Genomic DNA, 23,470 nt, shown 5'->3' on the forward strand with positions numbered 1-23,470 from the left:
CCACCGTCCCCATGCCAAGAAGGCAAGTGTGGCCCTTGTGTCCTTTTTGGGGTCATTTCCCAGATGTTTGAACCCGGGGACTGGACACTGAAGACACCTGCATTCCCCTCACCCCCCGCGCCTCAGTTTCTTGCTGCCTCTTCATATCACTGCTAACATCCTCCATCTAAGAGACCATCTCTTAGAAAGCTCTCTGCTGTTGTGAGATGAGACAAATAAAGTGCAATCACGATTTCATTTGCGATGTCTTGACTCATGCCCCTCCATACCCCTCCAGCACCCACGCAGCGCTGTCAGACCCCTGTGTTTGAACCATAAATTAGTTTTGTGCCCCACTTCTGGTGTTTCCCATCCTCTCCAGGTGCTGATAACCAACCTGGACCCTTTGGCCCCCTGGAAACAGAGACTTTCTCTCCCCCTCCCAACCCTTTCCCCAAGCCGGCCCCTTCCTTTGCAAACATCCCAGTTATTTTATTATTATTTTGTGCCCACGAGGTAAAGATTTTTTTTTTTCCCTCCTCTCCCTTTCTCCCCCCCCCTTCACTCCCGCATTCCTCCCGAAAGCGTGTGGGGTGGCATCCCCTGTCCCAGCCTCCCCTCCGCCGCCTCGGTCCCAGCTGCTGGCCCGCAGAGAAGGATTCGGAGGTGGAGAAGGGGGGGATGCCCGGAGTGGCCCCTCCTCCTGCCTCATAACTTCTTCCAAGCGTGCAGGGAGTTTCACAGCAGCCCGGCCAACGCGGACGCCCGTTTCTGGGGTTGTCGGACCCTCTCGCCTGCGCGGAGAAGCCAACACGCGGCAGCTTTGCCCAGGTAAGCAGCACCGGCCTCCTGTAACTAGCTGTCCATCTGTCCAGGTATCGGGTTTTCTATGTTCTGTTGTGTTTTTTCCCCGCTTTCCCCATTCTCGGGTTGCAGTTAAATGAACCGCGGCGTGTGAAAGATGTGAGAGTGGGCCGGGGGCGATGGGGAGGATGAGGAGGTGGCAGCCCCCGGGGCTGCAAATTGCCTCCCGGCTTCCCAATGCATTGCACAAGCGAACCCCTTGCCGCTGTCTCGGAAGTGCCTGAGATGCCCCAAACCTGTCTGAAATCTGAATTTTGGGGTGATTTTGCACTTCCCATGATAGGAGGTGGCTCAGGGGCATCAGCTGGTCTCCCAGGCAGGGAGAGGTTGTGAAGAAGTGCTGTCGTGTGCAGCACATGGTGGGCTGTTTTGGGGGTTTTTTTGAGGCTTTCTGGGAGGAGGCGAGTTCCTATTGCCTCTTTTAATGCACCCAGGAGGTCCAAGCATTGCAACGGGCAGAATCTGGCCCCAGTAAACTTCTCACCAGTGGAATAAGGAGCTCTATTTTTCTTCTAATCTTGTTCAGTTGGATTGTGCGAAGTGGATGCTGGTAAAATAGCAAGTGCTGAAAGCAAGTCCTGGATCAAAGCTATAACAACAACAGAGCAGACCCCCCCCCGGGACTGGTTATAACTCCAGACAAAATGAATATTTCGGTGGGTTATGGGAGAAGCAGCAGAAAGGGTTGGTCTGGGGCCATTCCTGGCTGGGGAAGTCGGATGATTTCAAGGGGAGAAGTTACATATTTCAGGGTGGGATTCTGCTTTCCTACAGCTGAGCCAGACTGGGTCTGCAAAGTTTGTAGCATTGCAATGAATGCAGTGACCACTCGGCTGCAAACCACGTGCATGCAGCTCTGAGTTGGGAGTCTTGCCGACCCAGCAACAAGTCACACAACCCAGGTTCTCCTGCCTTAGTAGCACCAGCGGTTACAGTGACTGAGATCCTTCAGCATCAGTCCGCCCATTCCCGCCTCCCCCTGTAGATGCTGAAACGATGTCTCGCAGGGAACAGCGGTGATTAACAATTTTGTTTGGCTGCTATCCATCGTAGGCCCAAAATAATGTAATTTCTGCTTGCAATCAAGAATTACAGAAAATGCCTTTCTTCCGGGGAGAGATGAAAATTAGCCACCAGGCAGATGATTCATGGGGTGTCTGAAAAATCTTTGTGGCTCTAACAAAGAGGTTGGTCTGTAGGATAGAGTCTGCAGAAATTACTCTGCGCAGCGCGTTATTGCATGCGTCAGGAGGAGAAGAAAGGGGACGGATGATGCTGTTTGGGCTTCTGCAACGTGGCCCCTTCTGCAGACATCTCTTTGCCGGTGCCCCAAGCAGCATTAGGCCAGGTTGTGCATGAGGAGATGTGTTGGGCCAGGAGGTGCTTGAGGTTGTGTTTCAAGGGTTGGCACATGAATATGGGGACACGTCTTCACTTGCAGGTCCTGGCACTGTCCTTAGTCTGGCTGAGGGTGTGATGCTTATACAGGGCAGGACTGGGAATTTTTGGGGTGAGATTTCCTCTCCAGAGGCTGTTTGAATGGCAGCTGCTCAGGGGGTTCTCACTGGAGCGGCTCGGTCAGCTCTCCTTGGTCTTAAATGTTGGTGTACTGAGGCTCACGACTGAGGGAGGATTTATGTGCATGAAAGCTTGTCTGCTTTTTCCACCTACCTTTCCCAAGCACAGCTTGTCTCATGTTTCAGCTGTTCTCAGATCTTCCTGTCCCAAGTAGTGCCTCCCGGACAGATTTGTTCCTCTGACCCTGCTCATTCCAGATGGTGGACAAGAGAAGGAGGAGAAGTACAGCAAGGACATCTCTGACTCCCTTGTCTGGCTGCCTGGACCCCTGCCCCAGGCAACGATGCAGGCATGACGTCCCCTTGCTTATAGGAAAGGTCACCCCATCACCACCCAAGGCTTTGCAGCCACGGTGGGGAGCAGACCTGCAACCACCGCCGGAGGGAACCAGAGCAAAGATATAATTTGGGGACCTTTCAGGTCTGGGCTTTGGAAAAGGACTTCCCCTGGAGGAACCATTTCGTAGGTGGCAGGGACCAGGCAGCGCAGGTCTGTGTAAACAGAAAACCCGTCAGGGGAGCGGGGGAAGGATGGATGAGTGTAGCTGCAGAGCGTGACTGTTTGCTGGGATGAGTGATGTTTTGAGCTTGCTGCAGCGCCTGGGAGGTGGTGGTGAAAGGTGGGTGATGTGTTCATCTCGGGCCTTACCTTCGAGTGGAAGGCAGACAATAAAGGAATTCGTGAAAAAGTGGGAGATTTGGGTTCAAATCCTCCCACGGACCCTGTGGGTTGGCTGCTGAGGGCTCCAGCTCGGGGACTGGGTGCTCTTGCCCTGCCTGGGGGAAGATGCTCTTGCCCTGGCTGGGGAGTGGGTGCCTCTGGGACAGCCTCTCCAATTCTCTGTCCATAAATCCTCTTTCCCCTGTGTCTTGAGGGAGCACAGACGCAGTAGCAACTTCTGGGTGAGTGTGAGGAACAGAGAGAAATGTCCAAAATGGGTTTAGCTGCATCCACGGGGGCTTCGGTGGGAGCATCCTGCAGTGCCCCAGAGGAGTGAGTGGTGCGAGTTGGCCAGAGTCACCCAGACAGCCTGGTGGCAGGGGCCAAGTTGTTACCTTGTGCCACGGGTAAGTGTTTTCTGGGAAGGTTTCACTGCTGCCATGGCCTGATCCCTCCTGTTTTTACAACTTGCCCATCAGCGTACCCCTCAGCACCTCATCAACTGATTTTGTTTGTACAGTCGGTCCATAAAAGCCTAACCTCTCTAGGTGGATATGGGGAGCCAGTTCTCTCTTTCTTAATCATTAACACCAGTTTATGGTGGGTATAAAATATGATTGCACCAAATGGCAAGTTTGTAGAGAGGTAAAAAAAAAAATGGCATATAGTAAAAATGGCAAATTATGCCAGTGCTGTCTGTTTAGGGAGATGTCTGTCTGTCACAACACACTTGCTTCAGTGCTCCAGCAACTCAGCCAGTGCTGCACATGAGCCCTGGGAGACAAAACCAGTCCAGATCAAGTTGCCTATCTAGTTGCACCATCTCAGTAGCATGAAAATGCCAGGGAAATATGGGAAGGTGCATTTGGGAAGGGTTTCACTTGCTTAATAGAAACTGAAGCGGAGAATTATGGTGGCTCCATCCCTTTCAGCGGGGACTGTCAACACAAGAGGGCAGCTGGTATTTGCATCATGATCCTGTCAAGAGGCTCCAGGGGAGATTCAGGGCCCATCCTCATCACAGGAGGCTTTGTACAAGCATAGACCCTAGGGGAAATCTTTTATCGTGCGCTTCTGGTACGGCACTGAGGTTGACTCCTGACCAGGGCAGGAGGCATAGACTTAGGCTGTAGGTCCTGGGGGGGGTCTCTGTGGGGTTGCGTGGGGTTGGAGGAGTAGATTGGCAGGGTCAGGCTGCCCACAGAGGGTCCTGAGCAGGAGATGGGGACGTGCAAGTCCCATGCACAAGCCCTTCTCCCTTGCTTGCTCCTGCCGTGCTCAGCCACGGTCCTTGTTCTGGCAAGAGCAAAGCGAATCGAATGGGCTGGAGGCAGTGAAATGTCATCGGCCTAGAGGCAACAAGAATCTGCTGGGAGAATTTATCCTGCCACAAAACCAAGAGGCTCCCAGGGGATGCGGGACCTCAGGCTGGGATCTTTGTTTTCTTTGTCCCGGCTCCCGGTCCCCTCAGTCATGCTAAGGAGCACTTTGCAATGTGAATAACCTCCTGGAAAAGATCCAGCCTGAGTGTGAGTAACCTGAGAAATGCAGACCTGGCTGCCAGCCAAGCAGTCAATCAGTTGATCAATTGACTTCTAACCCTTTTTTTCCACCCCACCCCCCCCCCCCCCATCTATTGATCTCCTTGTCTGTAACATCTGCCTGCCCACCTGGAAATATTGCCTTTGACTCTGCCAATACATAATCCCATGGGGCAGACCTTTCACCTCCGTTATGGGAAAACAGATTAACCAGCATCGTCTGGTGAATGCTCCAGGTGGCAGTAGGGTGAAGAAACTGCAGATATCCTTAAAACTGTGATAGCTGTTCGGTGGGCAGCTCATGTCCCCGTGCCACGCGTGGTGAGGGATCCCCCCTTGCCTCGCAGCCAGAAGCAGGGTGGCTGTTTTCAAAGCTGAGCATTAAACTGGACAGAGGTGGCAGAAAGAAGTTGGTTTCCAGGTGTTCCCAGTTTCTGGGAATGTACCCAATGACTGTTTGCCCATTATTACTTGCGTCTCTTTTAGCTTTTTCCCTTTCAAGTGTATTATTCATTTTTTAAGTAGGATTCACATTGTGATGCTTCTCAGCTGGTGCATGCCCAGGTGATGTTATCAAAGGCTGTATTAAGATCAGAAGCCCAGTGGGGAAGCCGCTGGGGTTGAAGTAGGGCCATTTGTTTCATGTAGACCTCCAATGAGGAGTCACCTCCAGCAAAACTCTCCTTCAGAGTTATCCACCCCAAACCTTCACTGCGCTCTTGGCATTTCTTGCAAGAAGGAGAGATTAGGGGTGGGCAGCGAACCCTCCTTTGCTGTTTGCAACAGCTACACAAGCAAAAACAGGAATTCCCCCCCCCCCCCCCAAACTGGGTCTCTTGGAGAGGAAGAAAGAGGCTGGCTGGAGACAATCTTTACAACCACCATCCGACTGTAACTTTCTGCTTGGAAAGGTTTCTAAGTTTAGCTAAGAAGGTATTTTTACTATTGCTAACATGAAAACCTGATGTGTGGGGAGTCACCATGGTGTGGAGGAAAGGAGAGGAGGGTCTAGCTTTCATTTCCAGGACTCATAAGGTATTTTTCTGCTTTTCTCCTTGGTGCTTCTAAGCTGAAATGCTCCATCCAATGCTCCCGGATGCCTCTTGGATAATTTCTGCAGGAGGTGGAAGATGGCAAAATCAGCCCCAGTTGGACATGACTCTGCAAGTTGTCCCATACCAGGGGAAGAGCTGTCACCTGCCAGTTATCTCCAGCTACTTGTCAACTTTTCATCGGCCTTGCTGCCTTCTCCCCAGTAGGAAATAGCCAAAAATCCAAGGTCTCTTCTCCATGAAGTTTTGCCCTTAACCGGCTGTTTCTATCACATCTGAGCAAATCCTAACCTGTGCTTTGTTCCATGCTGTGTGACCCCAATGTGAACAACTGCAGGAGTTGTGCAGGAGGATATTGGAGCTGTGCTGGAGCCTGATGGATGGGGAGAGGATGGGGCAGAAACCTCCCCAAGTCTCATCTCCCACCCCAGAGGAGAGTCATGGCTAACCCTTGCCACGCTCTCAGAAGACCTATTGAGATGTTAATCCAGCTGCTTTTATACATGGCCCCCATCTCCCCACCACGATTCCTAGGGAAACAACAGCTCTGGGGTCTAAACCTTGAGTTGGTGGGACTGGGAGGCCAGCAGCCCTTGTGGGTCACTGCCTTTGAACAAACCAGGCACGTTCAGCTGGGTGGCGAAGCGGAAAATAAGCTTCCTCCAGCTCTCACTTCATCTTCTTTTATTGAGCAGCCTCACAAGATTTACCCCCCCCTTCTCTCCCCATCATCTCTGTTAAACATTACTACGCAGTGCAACCCCTTTAAATCAGGAAATCAATGGTATTTATTAAAAAAAAAAAAGACCCAACAAAACACTTTCTCAAAGCTCTTGCTCCGAGAGAGGGAGGGGAGCCATTTACCCATTCTGCAAGGAGCAGCAGTTTCTCGTGATTGCTGATGCTGCTGTTTAAAGGGGCTCCATGCTGCAGCGTGTGGGTAAAAACGCTCCTTGGAAAAGGTTTCCTTGCTTTAAAATCCTCCTGTTTCATGGCAGAATTGCCTGGAGCTGAGAGGGAGGTCCTCCTCGATGCATCTTCAGAAGTAGAGGGGAGCTGCAGCTTTGAGGACGCGGTGTTTATTGGGCTTCCAAGGAGGTCCGTTGGCCATCAGAGCTGTCACCCCTTGCCTCCAACACCGTCACCGCACCACCACCAACGGCTTCTGCCGTGTGTGCACCCTCATGAGGGACACCCTAACCCGTGCTCCTCTAGCTTCCTCCTGGCTCTTCTGGCTTCTTTCTGGGGTGTTCATCTTGGGCACACCGCGACCCAGGTTGGTGCTGGATCAGGATTCAAGCTTTGGTCTAAAAAGCACATGCGGCCAAATGCAGCCACCTGGGGCATCAAGGGGATGGTTGTCATGTGGGCAAAACCTCATTTAGCCCCTCATGGAGAGAACCACAACCAGAAGCCTAGAAGGTGTTTGTGGTCATCTTTGCCGTGCAGGGACCATTGCACCTTCTTCACCAAATCTGCATGATGACTGAATGCCAGGGCCCCACCGTGGCTCTTTGGGGAGCTCGGCTTCCTTCCCCACTTCTGTGTGACCTACCAGCCCTGGGCAAAGTGGTGTCCTTTTCCAGGGCATTGCCCAGATGTTGTGGCAATAGAGGATATGGGGAGGGAAACCATGGGGGCTATGCAAAATGCTCTCCTTAGTCTTTTTGAAAGCCCCTTGGACACCTCTCAGGTTAAACTAGGATTATACTAACGTAGTCCAAAGTGTTCAGGATTAACTGTGTGGATCAGGAGCACTAACTCCGTATGAACACACTCAGGTCCTTCAGCTGGTGTGAGCTGGGAAGGACCACGTCCACCCATTTCATGCCATTCCCTTCGTGTGGGTATTCACACCGCTTTGGGGCCGTTTTCATGCCTGTGTCCCTCTCTTAGCTGAAATGAAGTAGGTTCTTGGATCCAGCCTGCATCACTCTGTCATTCCAGGAGGGCTAGTGAAGGTGTAGGTACAAACATGTCCTAGAGATGGACAACAAGTCAATGCATTCATATTTCTTTACAAAAACAGCTTAAAATCTGTATTCAAGGGATTTAGAGAGAAATCAATTACCATAAAAATCTATTAACTCCATTAAAAACGAAACTGTAAACTTTTGACCCCCTGAGGCTTATTTCTGTCAAGCAAGGAACAACCCGTGTTTAACCAGATTTTTCCTCCCATCCAAATCTACCATTCTCCTTGAGGTTTGAAAATGTCTTTAACTCCCCTGCAGCACATGGTGCCTAATCACGGGAGAGGGGCTGCAGAAATGCCCCGACGAGGCTTTTCCATGTGAACATTTCAAAGCCAAAGGAGAGAACTGGCATTTCCCTGGTAGTGAATTATGAACACATTTGCTTGCAAAATGGACAGACCCTCTAATTGGCACCAGCTATTGCATCTTCATCCTGTCTCCTGAGGTTTTTTTGCATGAGCTGTTGGTACCTTTTAGGAGCTGGCTGTGGTTGTGACCTTTGCTCTCCACCTCTGTGAGCCATTAGGATTCACTCCATCCTTTGCCCCCTTGCTGGTGTCTTAATCCTCAAGCCCTTAGTTTTATTTTTCATCTTGCCACCAAAATTCAATGGTTTGAATCTGTCCTTTGCCTTAGTCGGTGCAGTTTGTGCCTTGTTTTTCCCCATCCAAATATCATGCAAAATTATATGTAGATGTGCTGGGATCTCGGTGACCTGTTAATGCTGGTGCCATCAACATCTGGACCATCTCCATACCCTTCTCCTGCCAGTCTCTCTGGTGCTTCCACATCCTGAAGTTCCCATTAATTCTCCATTCAGGCCAATCTCTGTATTTCAATTACACATCTCAGCGTGATTTCTTGGTGGGTCTGCTGGGATCTCTCTCCATAGGATTTTGGGATGTGCCTGGCAGTGCTCCATGAACAGGAGCCCTGAGGCGGGTGTTGGGCTGGGTCCAGTGATGTCTAGTAAGGTGAGATGTAGCTGAAGCCTTGGCTTCAGCTGGAGCATTTGTAAGGAGGTGCCCCTCTGTGTTCTCTGCTGGCTAATATAAGGTTATGCTCAGCCTGCAGTCTTTCAGAGGGAACAGCAAATAGCATATCCTTCCTCTGTCCAGCTGGCTGTTTTCAGGAGACTTGTACGAAAACATTTGAGACCTGCTTCCCTCTGTCAGGTTTGGCTCCAACTGTCAAGATTTCGCGAGGTCATGAGGCAGAGGGTCTGTCTGCTTGTGTGACATGTGCTATGGCACAGTGGTGGGTGTTGGGACGTGGATCCGCACAGATCCCCTGGGAAAGCTATGTATGCGTGCCCAGACACAGCTCTGTAATGTAGTTTTTGTGTCTATGTGCAACAGGGATAGATATTTGGTGGATGGAGTTAGCAGCATCTGGCATGGCTGATCCTGGGGCAAGGGATGCGTGAGATCCAGCTGGAGCCACAGGCAGATGGGATGCAGGCACCAGCCAGATGAGACTGCAAATCCACTGGGTCTCATCCCTTTTAGACAGACCTTGCTGACAGGCGTTATTTATTTATCCCCGAATTTGTTGGGAAAAAAAAGGAAGAAGAGTTTATTGCAAACATATACACAGGAAGAATAAAGGGAGGGGAACAGCCCAGCCTCTGGCACAACTGCAAGTATGTAAGACCTGCTTTTTTTCCTCTCTTACCCTCTTGCGTCTTGCCAAGCTTCACATAGCTTTGTCATCTGATCCAGGTGAGGTAAAGGGAGAACCTGGTCCATCAGCTTTATGGGGTTTGGAGGCAATTTGTTCAAGGAACTGTAAAACCCGCAGAAGTTGCCCCTATAAATTATTTACCGGGGGCAGTAAAAGATCAAGGAAATTGCTGGGATTCCTTGCAAAACCCTGAAGTTTATGGGGTCGTTTTCCTGCCCCTACCAGGTTTCTCTAAAGATCTCTGTAGCGGTTTAGGAGGTCTTTGACAGGGGCTGATGGGAGCCAGTGTCTGCAAAGATCAGCTAAAACTTGCTGGATTGAAGTTTGCTAATATGTAATGTATATAAAGAGCATCGTGATGGCACCTAAAAGTGAGCTGGTGGCTCTAAGTCAGCTGAACTGCCCTAAGCTGGACAACGATGGTAGAGCAAATGGCAGTCCTCCATCAGCCTTGTTACCCAAAATATCATATCCTGAAAGATGGAACACATGGAAGGAGCAAGCCCAGGTGTGATCTTGGCCTGCAGGTGGGCTGTGGATGGAGGGAGGTGTTGGAACGAGTGTCTGGAAGCTGCAGAGCAGCTCTTCACCCTGATATACGTGTCCCACACTGACTTTTCTCACCTAGGGCTGGTATTTCATACCCAGGTGAATCCTTAAATGCAGTGTGATTTTTGAAGGAATCAGGGAGGGGAAAAACAAGAGAGAAAACAACTGATTTTCCTTTCAAAGTCAGAGAATAGTGCCCTTGAATTTGGGATCATTTGTAATCTGGATGTGCTGCAGTCATCCATCAAGGACCAACGCTGGCAACCCAGCAGCAGGAGCCGGGTGGGGTTTCACCCCGAGTGAGCATTTGCAGCTCACTGCTAGAAGGCAGAGCACAGTTTTAACTAAAAATTTAAAAATATATGTAATAAAAATTAGAGATATTCAATATGTTCAAAAACTGAACATGTACAAGTTCAACATGCATGCACATGTGCATATATGAATTCATGTCTGCCAGGAAATGTGTTTAGTTTGTGGCATCCAGATTATGAAACCCTTTTGAATCCTTTTCCTCACCTTTGCAATGTGAATTCAAGGTGTGACTGTTCTGAGCTGGAGCCTTTCTACACCCGCAGGGTCTTTGCGTTTTGTGAATGTTAACATTTACTCACTGAGGGCCTGGGGCTCACTGTGCTTTTTTTTTGCCTCTGCAGAGTCTTCTAGGATTTATTCCTTATATGACTATTTTCCTATTGCTATGTTAATATGCATTCTTTACTGTATTCGTTCTGTGCTGAAGCATTAAACAATATCAGAGCTGGGAAAAAAACCAGAAGAATCACGTGTTAAATTTTTATCTGCAAAAACGTGCTTTGGCTTAGCTGCCCAAAGTGACTACAGAAGCCCAGACTTATTTTTTTGTTGCTTAGGCCTTTTTTTTTTTCCTGCATATATGTGAATTTGGGCAACAAATGCTGAAGATTCAGAGATGGGGTTTTTTCTGTCCTTTGTCCCTTTCTGGATCCATATCCTCTCAAGGTATCACTGTCCCCTGTCCCATGGGTCAGCGGTGCAAGGAAGCCAATGCTCTGGAGTAGACTGCTGTGGGATGATGTTAGCACATGCCTTGTCATATCACACATGCATCTTAGAGGGACTCTTATTCTTTAAGAATAAACTGGTGTTTCCCTGGAATTACAAAGAGGAATGGAGATTTCTGTTAGCATTTACGCTTTTCCTGAATGATTTTTTCCTATGCATTTCGGGCTCAGTCTATCCCGAGAGGTCAAGCAGCAAGGAAATTTTATCCTTAATTTAGGGCAGGAATGGAGAGGATGAGGTGAGAGAGGATAAAATGTCACATTTGGAAAGGCAGGAGGTATGATTTAGCTTGAGTCCAACATCAAGCCTCATGTCTGAAGGTAGCAGCTACTTACAAACCTGTTCTGAAGGCAATGAGTTCGGAGCCTGTTAATTTACTGCCTAACTTCTCTTGATTAGATGGGATGGATTGGTGACTGCCAAAGGCAACGAGGGCCCTGAGCACTGATGGTCTCCAGGGATGGTGTGTGTGCTAGAGGACCTCAACGCCAGGCAGGACCCCATGGGGTGACACGTGGCAGTGGACGTGCTAACACATGCAGGTTCCTTTGCCCCAGGTACAGCACCAGGGATCCGTGAGGTACTTAGGAAAATCAGCATTTTGGAGGTTCTTCTGTCTCAATGTGGCAGCTGGTATTTTTGGGGCAGGATTGGGTGAGCTGGTCACAGTGCCGTTCGCAGAAACTGGGGAGCCTTCCCCATATAGACCAGTAAGACCGTTAGGACAGGCTTCAGTGCCAGGTGTTGTGACAGACTTGTGCTCTCGAAGGATCTACATTAGCTATCTCAGTACACGTTGTATTGCGTTTCTGGAAATTCTCAGAACAGTGCGTTGTATTTACAAGCTAAATTATCCTTCACTTTGTGTTTTGGGCAGGAGGAAGTGTAGAGGTGTGAATGATGGGGGGAAGAGGAGAAGAGAGGATGGAAGGAGGCACTTTTTGAATAAAACATTGAGATAAGGGTCTCTGCAGGAACATTTCTAGAAGGACATAAGTTTTAATAATATTAACACAGAGCTCAGAAACCCAAAGGTTTTGCTGCCTTCCTGCTCCATGAAGGGTCTGCTGTGGTCCAGCACAGATCCTGCCCTACGGAGCTGAGGATTAAATGGGAAGGAAAAAGGGGATGCTGCCATGTTGACATTGCAAGAAGGGTGCTGGGAGCTGAGGGGCGATGGCGTGATCTTGCCAAAGCTCATAACATAACTCTTGCGAAAGAGTTGGGGGTAAAACCTAGTTTCTCGGCTCTCAGCTCTGCACTTCTCCTCCATTACTTGATTTTCTAGAAGCTTGTTTACTCCTGTTGTCAAAAAGCCTGTATTTGCTTGTTTGGGTTTGGTTTGGTTTGATTTTGTGTTTCTGCTTTGAAGCCATCTCCACAGCAACTAATGGCAGCACTGTACAGAGGTTTTGACAGGAGTTACGAAGGAAGGACACAGCACAGGTTAACTGCTGGACGGCAGAGAGCTTGATTACATGCAAGTAAACCCAGAAATTAGGAGAAGAGAGAGGGAAAGTAAGAAACAGAAAGCACATTAGGGGGTCTTAAGTCCTGAGGGTCTCAGAGACGAGTGTAGCTCCGTGATGGGCAAGGTGACCACAGCCCAGGTGCCCCTCCAGTCTAGACGCGTACCAGGCTGTTCCAGGCACTTGACCTTCATCTTGCTTGTTTGGGGATTCATTTAGGTGGGGTTATTCCAGGCTGTGCACAGGAACTCAGCCTTGTTTTCCAAAAGGGACCCGAGCTATAATGAAATGTGATTTTTTGAGGTTGCGTGTTGTGGACTGGAAGGAACAATCCAGCCCTGGAAAAGAGCTAGGCTGGATGAAGTCGTCAAGCTCATCTTTTCCCCACGTCTGTAATTTCCACCCTGGAGGTAGTCCATGTCTCCCTGTGAAATCTGCTCAGCCTGAGAAAAGCAGGTAAGGCTCAGAGCAGGAGAAGAACTTTTTATTGCCCATTAAAAAGAATAAAACCCCTTCTGGCAACACCACTTCTGCTGCAGTTGTTGCTTCCTAGAGACAAGTCCCTGCTTCACAGAGGAAGACTTCTGTAGTAATTTGAGGGAAGTTACTAAACCATCCATAGGCAGTAACAAGAGCTTTCAGCCCCCTTTGAGCTGCTCCGTGATGGTGGGCTGGACCTCCAAGGGCAGCAAATGCAAGGCAGTTAGTCCTGGATTTAGGAACCTGAAGGTTAGTCACAAAACAGGCTACTAAAGACTTGAGTGCAGGTGATTGCTATCTGCAGTGATCTTCTAGTGATCTTTCCTCCCTGCGTAATTGAGGCAGCAGATGCTTCCCTCTTTAATCACACCACTAATATTCACATTTAGGCTTAATTGCCTAAGCTTGTTGTTGCCTGAAGAAGGGTGCTGTTAGGGAAAGGTGCTGTTAGGGAAAGGTGCTGGGGGAGCAAAGCTGAGCTCTCCCCTGTAGCCAATATCCACAAAGAGATGAAGGAATTAGTAGGTTTATAGACTTTAGTGCCAATTGCCTAAGCCAAGATGAGCCTTTGTAGCTGGAGAGAAGCTTCCCTTGCCACTGTAGGCAGGTGGGAGCATCATACTCAGACAGCATGTGTTAAAGCCTCTTTTCTCCTGCAGATGAATGACTTTCCAGGCTGTGTGCTGACTGCAGGAACCAAGAAGGAGCTTCTTCCCAAGGAAAAGGAAAATGTATGCCCAGATCCTTGCCCTGGCAGTGGCTGTGGTGCAGTGCAAAGCTGTGGCCGTTCATGAAGGTATGTGACAAGTGGGCTACCGTGAATGCAGCAGCTGGGGGTGATGCTGAGACACATCAGGGAAAAAAAAGACCTTTTCCAAGCAGCTGTTTCTGCTAATGTCATGGATACATACACAGATGGGGTCACAGTGGAGCTGTAGTGCTGATGCCTTTACCTTCTGCATAGGGTCCTTTTAGGTTGGGATCATCTGGCTGACAGAGCAGCTCAGCTGGCCCCAAAAGGCAGGCAGGCAGGACCTGACTTGCTGCACTAGGGTTTAGGGGGAATTCAGGGCTCTGCTCAGTGTCCTGCCTCTAATACTGTCCCACCTCAGCTGCTCCAGAGGAAAGCGGGGAGAAAGGGAAAACATGTCCCCTCCTGATTCCTCTTCTGATCTCCAAGACCTGGTACAAGCCACCACACAGAGAATATGAGAGAAAAGACCTCCAGGGAGCCTTGAAGCCTCCTGCTGCTTTTTAGAAAGTCAAGATGGCCCAGGGGCTCACCTCCTCCCTGGCTCCCTGTTGCCTGTGCAAGCCCATAAAGAGCTTCTGGGGAGGAGGGGCAGGAGACAAAAAGGACCCCAGAGAAGAGCCTCATGGAGTTACAGCATGATCCGCGGCATGTCTCTAGCCTCTGGATCCTGCAGAAGGGGGAGGCTCCTTGTGAACGTCCTACAGAGCTGATCCAGAGCTCTCAGGACGGCCATGGGGCTGGGTATGAGGCAGTGGGTCCCCCCCTCTTCAAATTGTTCTGCAGCAACAAGCCCCCAGGCCTTGAAGGTGTAAATTAACTTGGACTAAATCCAGTAAATTCAACAAGGAGTTAATGGAAGCTTTGGCATCAGCTACAAAATTAACTTGATTAAGTTCCTGTCCGTCAATTAAGCCAATATACTTGACTATAATGCTATTTAATTCAAAGCTGGGAACAGTGCAATAAATCAACATTTACAGATGTCTCTGGCAAACCTGTGATTGATGAAACGTGGTAATTTTGGAGGTGCATGGAAAATTTCAAATAAAATCATATCCCCCTGTGATTAATATAGCTGTCTGTGTTGGTATTTTCTCAAGAAGGTACCAATCCAAATATGCTTAATATCACATGTTTCCAATGACAGCTTCAGGTGCCTGATCCAAGCAGCAAACGCTCTTGGGTTTCATTGCCAAGTTGGGCCACTCAGGAAAGGTGCTGAGCTCCTGGCTCAGCATCTCACAGAATGGGGTCTGGTTGCCCCTTTATAGAGAAAGGGACACCATCCTGCCCTTTTTAATCCCATGGAGCTCTTTCTTGTTGTCTTTCTCCTCGTTATCCCTGGATGCAAATGAAGGCAGGAGCATTGTGCAGGGTAAGCAAGACTCCCAGGGGCCAGGCACGGATGGAGGAGGGTCTCTGGGGCTTTGGGATATGGAGAAGTAGGTAGCAAAGGTCCCTGTGATACCAATGGCATTTTCAGCATGTTTTCCAGCTCAGGGCCAAAAATGCAGGTCTCCCAGAAAAAGCTGTCTGCACTGCCTTGAGTAGCTCCAAGAGGTGGGTGATTTGGGGAGAGCTGGCGGATTGTCTTCTCCATCTTGTTGAACCTTTGTTGGGATTTTCTCGTGGTAATACAGGTTGTGGTTACCCTGGGAAGCTGTCAAATGATTTCCACCAGTTCTGAGGTCGGAGCCAAGGACTGGCATTGCCTTCCCTCCAAGTCCTTCTGGGGGAACGGGGACATCGAGGCCCAAGCTAGGGAAAAGGGGTAGATCCCAAAATAGAAGCAGCAGCTGGGAAAAGAACTTATGATGATCTGCTGTTAGCAGCTGAGCTGCTTCCAAGACACCCCTGACATCTCAGCTGAAAATCACTTACGGAGGGTTGAGAAAGGAAGGGAGATCTCAACAGAGAGCTCTAGGAAGGAAAATTGAAATAATTGTCTCCCATTTGTGTCAAGGGGAAATGCTTTATATTCCCAGCTGGGTATGAGTAAAACTAAAAAGAGCCAGTCATTATTTTTCTGCTGGAAAAACTGTTAAGTCACGAAGAGCTCAGTGTCAGGAGGTACAAAGAAAGATGAAGAAACCGAAAGCCTTGGGTAACAAAGACCCTTGGACTGCCACCCATCCACAGCTCCCAAATGATCCTCTGTCCTGCTGTGGGGCCAAAGGGGATTGATCAGGGACACAGCAATGAAGGAGAGCACAAAACCTGCATCTTTCCAAGCCCTTTGAGGAGCCTGCTTATAGAAATGGGGTAAAAAGTCAGGTAAATTGAAGAAGTTGAACTAACACAGGCTTTCCATTTGCAGCAGAAGCATGAGAAACCCGCCTAGCACATCTCCCCAGCAAACTGGAACAAATGCTGCAGCCTGGTTGGGTGCGAGTTGGGTCTCCAGACCTGCAGCTGAAAGTCAAGGCAGTGGCTGGGTAAAGTCCAAAGCACCAGAGACACAAAATGAAAAAAAATGTGCAGAGGTTGAGCCCAGTCCTGGTGAGCAAGATAAAAAAAAGCCTTCCTCCAGCAGTCAGCGCAGTCTACTTTTTAGCAGCCCTACAGTAATAAATCAGCATCTATCTGCAAAGGAGAGAAACACCAAAGAAAATATAAATTTTGATCATTCCTTGTGGAGCCTTCATTAATTTAAGCATCCCTAAAAGTCATCAGATTTCTGTCCATGAAATATATTTATTGGATACCTAAAGAAAATTAAATTAAATTGAGACTGAACATTGTAAAGGGAAAATATGCCTTGATGTTTGTTAAACAAATTTCCCTGGACACCTGTCCCTTCCCTGCCAGCTGTCATCGGATACCTCTGGCTTGTACAAAAAAAAAAAGCTCAAATTGTTCATTCTTTGCACAAGATACTTTCACGCTTGGGGCCACTGGCAGCTTGGGAAGAGGGGAGCCTTCCAGAGCCGAATGCACAGAGCGTCCTGAGCTCTCTCCATGCAAGACTGGAAGAGTTGGTTGTTTTAGGGCTGGCAAAGCATGGATGGCCACGTGGCCCCATGTCTGCATGGGTGTCTCACATTGGCTCTGGAGACCCTGATGTAAGAAGCCCAGGATGGTTGGTGGGGTGGCAGACCTGCCACATTCCCAAATTTGAGTTGTGCGTGGCTCAGATATCAATGTCTGCCGCTGGGCATATGATACCCCCAGGCATCCCTTTGCTTCCAGCGTGTCCTACAGACCTGCATGACTTGATGGAGTTGGGTCTCAGTGTTTGTGCTTCAAATGAGAAAATTCCCCTGGGTGAGAACAGCAAGATGGGGATTTAGGAGGAAATTAAAGAGAACAAAGCAACCTGTTGATTACCCACTTCGTTGGGCCTAAGCCATATTCCTTAGCTGCAGTATCTCAGGGCTTCACATGACTCGGAGGGGTTTATCTCCTGGCTGGCTCGTTGCATGGTGTGGGATGAGCCTTCGTGCCCCTCTTCTCCCTCAGCATGCAGGACGGCGGAGGTGGCCGACATTTTGTTCCTCGTGGGGCAGTCCCAGGGCGCAGGGAGGGAGAGCTCCCGGCTGGTCAAGGACTTCATCGGCAGCATGGCCCGTTCCTTTGAGAACGTGGTGATGGGCAAAGGAGGCATCCGGCTGGCTGTGGCACTCTACGGGGAGAAACCAAGGTGGGTCAATCCATCCTCTACCACCGGCATCCAGGTTTCTATGGCCCTGTGGCTCTAGATGGGCAACCATGTCCCCGTGGTTAAAGACCTCTTGCTGCTCTGCTGAACCATTACAAGAGCAGAGCAAGAGCAACCCCCAGCATTGTCACCAGAGTCTAGAGGTGCTCGTCCGTGGGGAACTCTTTCAGGGCAGGGAGGCTGGTATTTAACGCAGCCACAAGAAATTCCCCGCCATCCAATTTTAGACAGTGTTTTATGGTAACAGGGCTCTGGGGCTCATACCCTGGACTCCCTTGACCACTGTGGACTCCTTGCCTACATACAAGCCTAGTGTGAGCAGCTAAATGTCAACGTTACTGCTGGTCTTTACTATTATCAGCGCACCCTTGCTGTAACAGCTGTGTTTTCTTGCTCCTTATTCACCCATAGTCCCCCATTTCTCATTCCCAGGATGAGTATTGAGCTCACAGATTACGTGACCATCGAAGAAATGCTGGTGGCAATTCAGGATCTCTTCCTCAAAGGCGGCAGCTTAAGAACAGGGTCAGCCCTGGCGTTTGCGGCTCATGCCATGTCTCGCCTGGACACGCTGCGAGAGGATGCAGCAAAGGTAAGCGACCTTCTGTGATGACTTGCCTGGTGCAATCCTCAGTAGGGACCAGACCTCTAACTTCTTCACCTGAAGGCATGAAGGAGCCATTTGCTTTTTATTTATCCCCTCTGATTTTTAGCTTGGAAACGAGGTACCGCATTTAGGACCTCATTCAGCTTCAGGTCACTTTATTGGTGATAGAAGGAGGCGGGCACCTCCAGATTTTCAAAGGACTGACTGACTTTTGTAAAATGCTCGTGTTTCCCCATGGATTGCAGAGGGACCAGCATTCTGGTCTTAAATGCCTCCAGATGAGTGCCCAAATTTGGGGCGCTTGCTGCATAAGCCAACTGAGCAGGCTCAGGACATGATAAGGACAAGGAGACAAGTTGTGACATTGGTGCACGTAGCTGTTGCTAATAGTCTGCACCGATCCACTCTGGTTACAAAGAGCAGCAGCACAGTTAGCATCTTGCTCAAGAAGCAGACATGTTGCAGTGTCTTTACCTTTCAGACATCAGTTCTGGGCCATTGGTTTCTTCAGCTCTTCTTTTTTTTTTTCTTAAATTATTTTGTTCATAATTTCTAAGGGGTGCTGAGGATGCTAAAGAGAAGGAGCTGCATTCTGGCTTGCTTTGCAGGCTGCATGAAGCAGTTCACACTGCTCTGTTCTGATGGTAGATAGCCTTGAAATCAAGAAGGGGGCAGCTGCGTGGGGAGTAGATACACCCCATGCATTAAGTCTCAAACTACCACAGCTAGCTTTCACCTCCCATGGGCCTCCCACATTTGCAGCTCGGTGCTGCACCTTCTCTTTTGCTCTGAGATCCTGCATGCCGAATGCAGTCTGTGTGATCCATGCTATCAGTGTGGTGTGATCAACGTGGTCAATGAGACCCGTTTTGGGTCACGGAGCTGGGGGGAGGACATGATGATACAGGTGGGATTTTTTAACCACCTCAACTGCCTGCTTAAAGGTATCGCAGCAGGGTGTGTCTTCATTATATCATCCCATGCACCAGCCATATCTCCTGCTACGTGATCTGACATGGGACTGCCCCAAAAGCTTGAAAGGTCTGGAGTTGCTGAGTTGGCTGTCATTTAAACCCAGGCTGTGGCTGAGAGAGTTTCTTACCAGCCGATAGTACCATCCGAGTGCCAGTGGCCAAGCGTGTTGTCCAGGGTGCAGCTGAGTCCTCCTTTAAGAGCTGCTCTTGTGGACTTGTAGGGGTGAATCCTCTCTCTGTGCTGGCATTAATCTCTTTCTGGACTCAGAGTTACTGCCCCAAGCAGAGGTGAGACACAGTTGGGCAGGAGGAGACATGCAGAGAAGATGCTGACATGAGCAGCAGCATTTATGCTCTGCTTCCTTCCCAGCTCGTGCTCACGAAAGCTGATTTCGTGTGAGTTACCCCAGAGGTGTGGGTTATCGAAGGATTTATTTTCAAGTGCCCATCCCTTTAGAGAGACTTCATCCAAGGTCTGACTTGTCAGTGTGAAAATCCTGCAGCTGTCTCTGTGACCTCTCATGTTGTGCTCTTTCATTCTCTGGCTCTTTACACCAATTTTTGTAGGTAGTTGTTTTGATCACGGATGGGAAATCCGGCGACTCAGTTGAAGACGAAGCCCGGGTCCTGCAGGATGGGGGGGTGACGGTGTTTGCTGTAGGTACGTATGGACACGCTAAGTTACATGGAGCATTACTGCTAAATACTGTGTGTGCACCAAGACACAGTCTATGCGCTGGGGAAGATTCCTGATGCACAACACTCCTCTGCTCTAAAAACTGCACCCACCCCCAGGCTTAACCACTAGCAACTACTGCAAGTACAGGAAAATCACATCTGTGCTGTGCTTGGGTATTTTTTGTTGTTGTCGATAGCTGATTTATTCAGTGGAAACCTGCGGTTTTGCATCTGTCAAAACTACTTGTGAATTCAGGAGGAGTTCAATAAATAGTTCCATAAAAGTCAAAATGTTTTGATGTGACATTTTCAAAAATGAAATGTTTTCACTTTTGAAGCTTTCTCTTAATGGGGTTCAGAGACTGACTTCAGCTACATTAAAAATGTCCATCAGAATAATTCCATGGGCAAGGAAAAGTTTCAGCACCTCCATGCCCCCAAGAGCTAAATACAGCCATTTATTACAAGTCAAATCCTTCCCTTCACCAAACATTTCACGGGAGAAGAAGGGGGTGATGGTGGTGGTGTTTCATTATAGAGAGCAACCAAGTTGATTTGGACAAATGTGAAGTAAAAATTCGGGAGGGTTGGTTTGGTGTGTGCGTGGGGGGTTCCTCCCTTTTTTTAATTTAACCACAGGAAAACCCTACAATTTTCACACAGCCTCCCAAAGTCTCGTTGTCTGCTCATCCATCAGAAGGCAGAAATGTCTCTGTATCCAATGGGAAGGATAAGGCCAGATCCTACCCTGCTTGTTTTCACTCTCCACCCCAAGAGACCTTTCCACCTCTCAGCCCATTAGCAGCCGAATCCCCTGTGTCAATCTCTAACATGCCTCTGGAGAAAACCTTGACCTCTTTTTCTTGATGGTTTCATCTGCTTCACCACTGCCCATCCAGCTTGAGTCCCCATGCCTTCTTTCATCCTTCATCATGGGCGGCATGACTGCAAAGCTGGTGTAAAACTCAAAGGCCAGCACATTGCTCCCGCTTGCTCTTGACAGCCTTTGCCAATACCTGGCCCGCCCCAGGGATGGTGTTTGATGTCCTTCTTTCCTCTTCTTTCCTCCTTCTAGGGATTAAGGATGCTGACAAGAATGAACTGAACAAAATAGCTTCAGAGCCCACTGCAGAGCATGTGCTTTACATTGAAGATTTCCACTTGCTCCACAACTTGGCCCCCAAACTCTCTCGAAGGCTCTGTTTCACTGCCTCAGAGCCACCACGACCCGTCAAACAGACTGTGCAAGGTGCGTCAGGGCTCTCGCTTTATCCTGCTTTCCACCTGCTCGAACCAGCTCCTTCCCAGTCCCTGGATGTGCCAGCCACACCATGGAAGTGGACCTCCCACATCCCCTCTGTTCATCACAAGGGAGTTTTAGGGGTTGGATGACCCTAGAGGAGCAGCCAGCTCATGGAGCATCTGTTGCTTGGGGGCAGTGGTCCTGTGCATTTTGCTTGTGTCTGCGTCTCCATGGTTTGTCTGGTGGTACTGGATCCCAAAAGTCTTGCTGCTGGTTCAAACAAAAGGAGCAGCAATGGGCTGTGGCAGCGTTTCTGCCCCTTGGGGGCTTTCATGATGGACCTCTCATGGTGAACACCAGCAGCATAGCTCAGGGTCTCAGGAGGAACTTCATTCCTTGCAGAAGGTGCTAAGAGCAGCCAAAGAGATTTCCAAAGACATCTAGATCTCTCCCTAAACAGATACTGATGTTGCAGCAAATCCAGAGGTGGGGGCAATGAACTCCTGCCCTGCTCTTGGCACACAAACTCATGAGGACATGAGTTAAAAGCTTGGGCCAGAGCTTGGGGGAACTTCATCCCAGTCATTAGAAGGTCTTTTTTTGGTTTCTCTGTGGTTCTGCAGCACTTCAGGGCTTCCTGTGATATTTCATGGAGAGTTCGAGCTTTCTGGCCGAATACTCTCTGGTGGCAGTAAGGAGAAAGGCAGGAAGGAGCTGATGCCCTATGCATTAAGCAAGTGTTCACAGGGAAAATTTAGCCAGAACCAGTTTGGTTTTCCTTCTTGTGCTGTCAAGCAATTTGCCAAAACAAAACCTGCTTGTGTGGCTCCGGCCTGGAAACAGATCCCAGTGGCTCCCGCGCTCTCAGTCTGAGTGCCATCTATACCCAAGGCATTCTCTGCACTGAATATGTTGACTCCATCAATGAACAGCCTGCACACATCCAGCACTGGTGCCATCACGTCCAAACCAAAGGCTTTTCCTTTCTCTTTTTGCAGCTGAGAAGATCATCGGCCCCCGGGATTTGTATGTCAGTGAGCACAGCCACAGCTCGCTGCGACTCACGTGGATGCCAGCTACAGGGAGGGTGACAGGGTACCGTGTCCATCTACAGCCCTTGCTGCCTTCAGGGCAGCTGATTTCAGAGGACCAGCGGCAGGTAGAGTTGTGTTCCCGTTTTGCAGAGTACCACTTGCAGGTCCCGGTGTTTGGGGTTCGTCCTCCGCTGAGGCTGCTGATGGCACAGCCTGGTTAGGAGATGGCACCATGTCCCTCAGCCATCCCGGTCACAGCCCAGTGCATTGGTATAAATTCCTGAAGCTTGAACTGAAGGTCTATAGATAGACCATTGGATTTGCAGGTGTGTTGATTGCTTATGCTAATTTTGTCATTGCTGTTGTGGTGAGATGGCGTTTCTGGGAGTGATGGTGGGGTGGAAGAAGGATATGGCATGAACTGGCACAGACTCCATTGGGATTGATAGGAACAGGTCAATGGGAAGCACTCCTTTCTCTCCTTACCTCTGTGATACCACCTCTCCAATAAGCACATCCAGCTTCCCCAGCAGCATGCCGTGTTTCTCTTGCTGCCGAGATTCTTCATCTTGGTAAGATCTCCATGTGTTTTGGTTTTGGATTTGCCAAGTCCTTGTGTGAGGGATGCTGCCGTGTGTGCCAGCTCGCTTCAGTTCAGCTTGGTCACTGCACAAAGTTTGAGAGCAAGATTGAAGGACAGAAGATGTATGCCTAAAAGCTTTGATTTCTAATAATAGAACTAAGCTATGAAAGCATAAATTATTAAGGTTAAGATTATTAATTGTATTAATTATTAAGATTGTATTTAACAAGAATGATCATCCTTGGCTGCTTCAGAATCTCATAAGAACATAGTGAAAACAGAAGCTATGTCTCCACCTCTCTTGCCCTCAAGTTACATTGAAATCTCCCTCTACGAGCTTAAAAGAAACTTTCTTTGTCAAAGATGGTTGCTTTTCCTCCATTTTCTTCAAGGGGATTGGGGACCACCCTCACTCTTATGCACGCTTTTGTCTTCATGGAGTTTTTTCTGGTCTATCCCATGAAACCCACCCTTGGCACTGTCCTGGGTCAGTGCTATGTCCAGTGTGAACCTGGATATCAATTGAGGATCACAATGTTCTGAGTTAGCGCGTTTTAAGAGGCTCCTGCTCATGGAAGTCACTTTGCATCAGATGTGAAGCCTCGTGCTCCTAACCTGTTGCTAACATGGCGGTCTTCTACTGTCATAGAGGTGTAACGATGTCCTTTGTCCTCTGTGCGACAGATTGTGGTGGATGGTGACAAAAGCACCGTGCTGGTGACTGATCTGACACCCAACACTAAGTATGTCTTCACGGTGAGGGCCGTCTATGCAGATGTCCTTGGGGAGTCAGCAGCTGTCAAGGGAAAAACAAGTGAGTGTCTCCCCTACAGTCATCCCCATGTGTTCCTCGTCTGTGTGGGCACAGGAAAAAACCCACCTCAAAACCATACATGTGAGGAGGGAGGGATAGACGGGTAGAAATGGGTAGGAGGAACATCTCTGCAAATGTCCACGGTGTGGCGTGCAGGGTTGTGAGTGGGTGCAGAGTAACCGCTGTGGTTAACCCACTTGAAAGCAGAGGGTGCAGCCTGCTGGATAGATCACATCATCTGATTTTAATA

At 49.1% G+C, this 23,470-nt stretch overlaps 1 protein-coding gene across 1 annotated transcript in view; it reads left to right on the forward strand.

The window, feature by feature from the left end:
• LOC128143461 (collagen alpha-1(VII) chain-like) overlaps positions 1–23,470 on the forward strand; it is a 133,465-nt gene that overhangs the window by 16,069 nt on the left and 93,926 nt on the right. The window contains exons 2-8 of the mRNA XM_052790685.1: positions 13,535–13,671; positions 17,089–17,269; positions 17,720–17,879; positions 19,436–19,529; positions 20,622–20,795; positions 21,788–21,948; positions 23,091–23,220. Of these exons, the coding sequence (XP_052646645.1) occupies positions 13,605–13,671; positions 17,089–17,269; positions 17,720–17,879; positions 19,436–19,529; positions 20,622–20,795; positions 21,788–21,948; positions 23,091–23,220 (967 nt within the window). The 5' untranslated portion in view covers positions 13,535–13,604. The remainder of the gene's footprint in view (positions 1–13,534; positions 13,672–17,088; positions 17,270–17,719; positions 17,880–19,435; positions 19,530–20,621; positions 20,796–21,787; positions 21,949–23,090; positions 23,221–23,470) is intronic.

This window comes from Harpia harpyja, chromosome 6 (genome assembly GCF_026419915.1).
Source record: "Harpia harpyja isolate bHarHar1 chromosome 6, bHarHar1 primary haplotype, whole genome shotgun sequence".
Taxonomy (NCBI): domain Eukaryota; kingdom Metazoa; phylum Chordata; class Aves; order Accipitriformes; family Accipitridae; genus Harpia; species Harpia harpyja.